Source organism: Morone saxatilis, unplaced genomic scaffold, assembly GCF_004916995.1.
Source record: "Morone saxatilis isolate NCDOM2014 unplaced genomic scaffold, NCSU_SB_2.0 Contig4, whole genome shotgun sequence".
NCBI classification, from domain to species: Eukaryota; Metazoa; Chordata; class Actinopteri; family Moronidae; genus Morone; species Morone saxatilis.
In genome coordinates, this window is record NW_023339984.1 from 328721 (window position 1) to 329717 (window position 997).

General features: G+C 39.4%; 1 protein-coding gene across 1 annotated transcript in view; it reads right to left on the bottom strand.

Annotated features, from left to right (window-relative positions):
- cd99l2 (CD99 molecule-like 2) overlaps positions 1-997 on the bottom strand; it is a gene marked incomplete at its 5' end in the record, with an annotated part of 2041 nt that overhangs the window by 742 nt on the left and 302 nt on the right. Inside the window, 2 exon segments of the mRNA XM_035675209.1 lie at positions 257-376; positions 464-517. Coding sequence (XP_035531102.1) covers positions 257-376; positions 464-517 — 174 coding nt within the window.

Below are 997 nucleotides of genomic sequence, written 5' to 3' on the forward strand. Positions count from 1 at the left end.
CAAAGGGCCGCAGGTTGGATTCAAACCCTGAGCCGCTGCAGCCAGCTCTACCAACTGAGTTAACCGGGCTCTAAAAAAAGTTATTTTTAGAAATCTTACCTACTGCAAGATTGGACGTTTACACATATAGCCAATAAAGAGCAACATAGCTTTAACCATTTGGAGTATGTTTGTGGTCACCTGATGAATCTAAGTCCAAATGACACTCAGGGACTGACTCCCTTTAGTACACACGACTGGAATGTAAAAGCCTTACGTTGTATACCGAAGCACAGCTTCTTCTTCTGGTAGGAGATGTAGCTGCTGACTGCACCCACCAGTGCCATGGCAACGGCACTGGCAATCCCTGCAATGGTGCCCACCTCTGCTGTGGTTTCTGGAAACACACACACACACACAGATATAGAATGGGCTCACACACACATCCATTTCTGAACAAACACTACAAAGAGAGAAAACCCACCATTGTTGTCATCATACTGGTTAATCCGATCATTGTCACCACTGGGATGTCCACCTGTGGAAACAGAGTAACAGCCGCCTGTTCATCATATGCAGTGTTTTTATGACAACAGGGTTATATCTTAGATACAGAGCAGTGGTTCCCAACCTTTTTCCTAAAGGAACTCCTTATCTATCATTGAGTAAATTGACAACCCCTGACTATTTTCAACAAATACATAAAAAACTGATAAACTGCAAAATGAACCCAAACAGTGAACACAATAACTGCAGGAAGTTTGTGTAAAACCAGAGATTTGGATGAATTTTAGGCAGATTATTTCCTGAGAATATTGATCATGGATGAGTTTTTCAGATATTTTTAATACGTTTTTATACGATCCTCTCTATTATTATTTTTTTTACTTTTAACAATCATAGAATTAAAAGGCTGTTGTTTTTGACTAATTCAGTGTTTTCTTCTCCCTGATACTAGGACATTGTTCTACAGCTTGTGTTCAAGTCATCAAAGTTTAGATATTAACATTTGTAACTT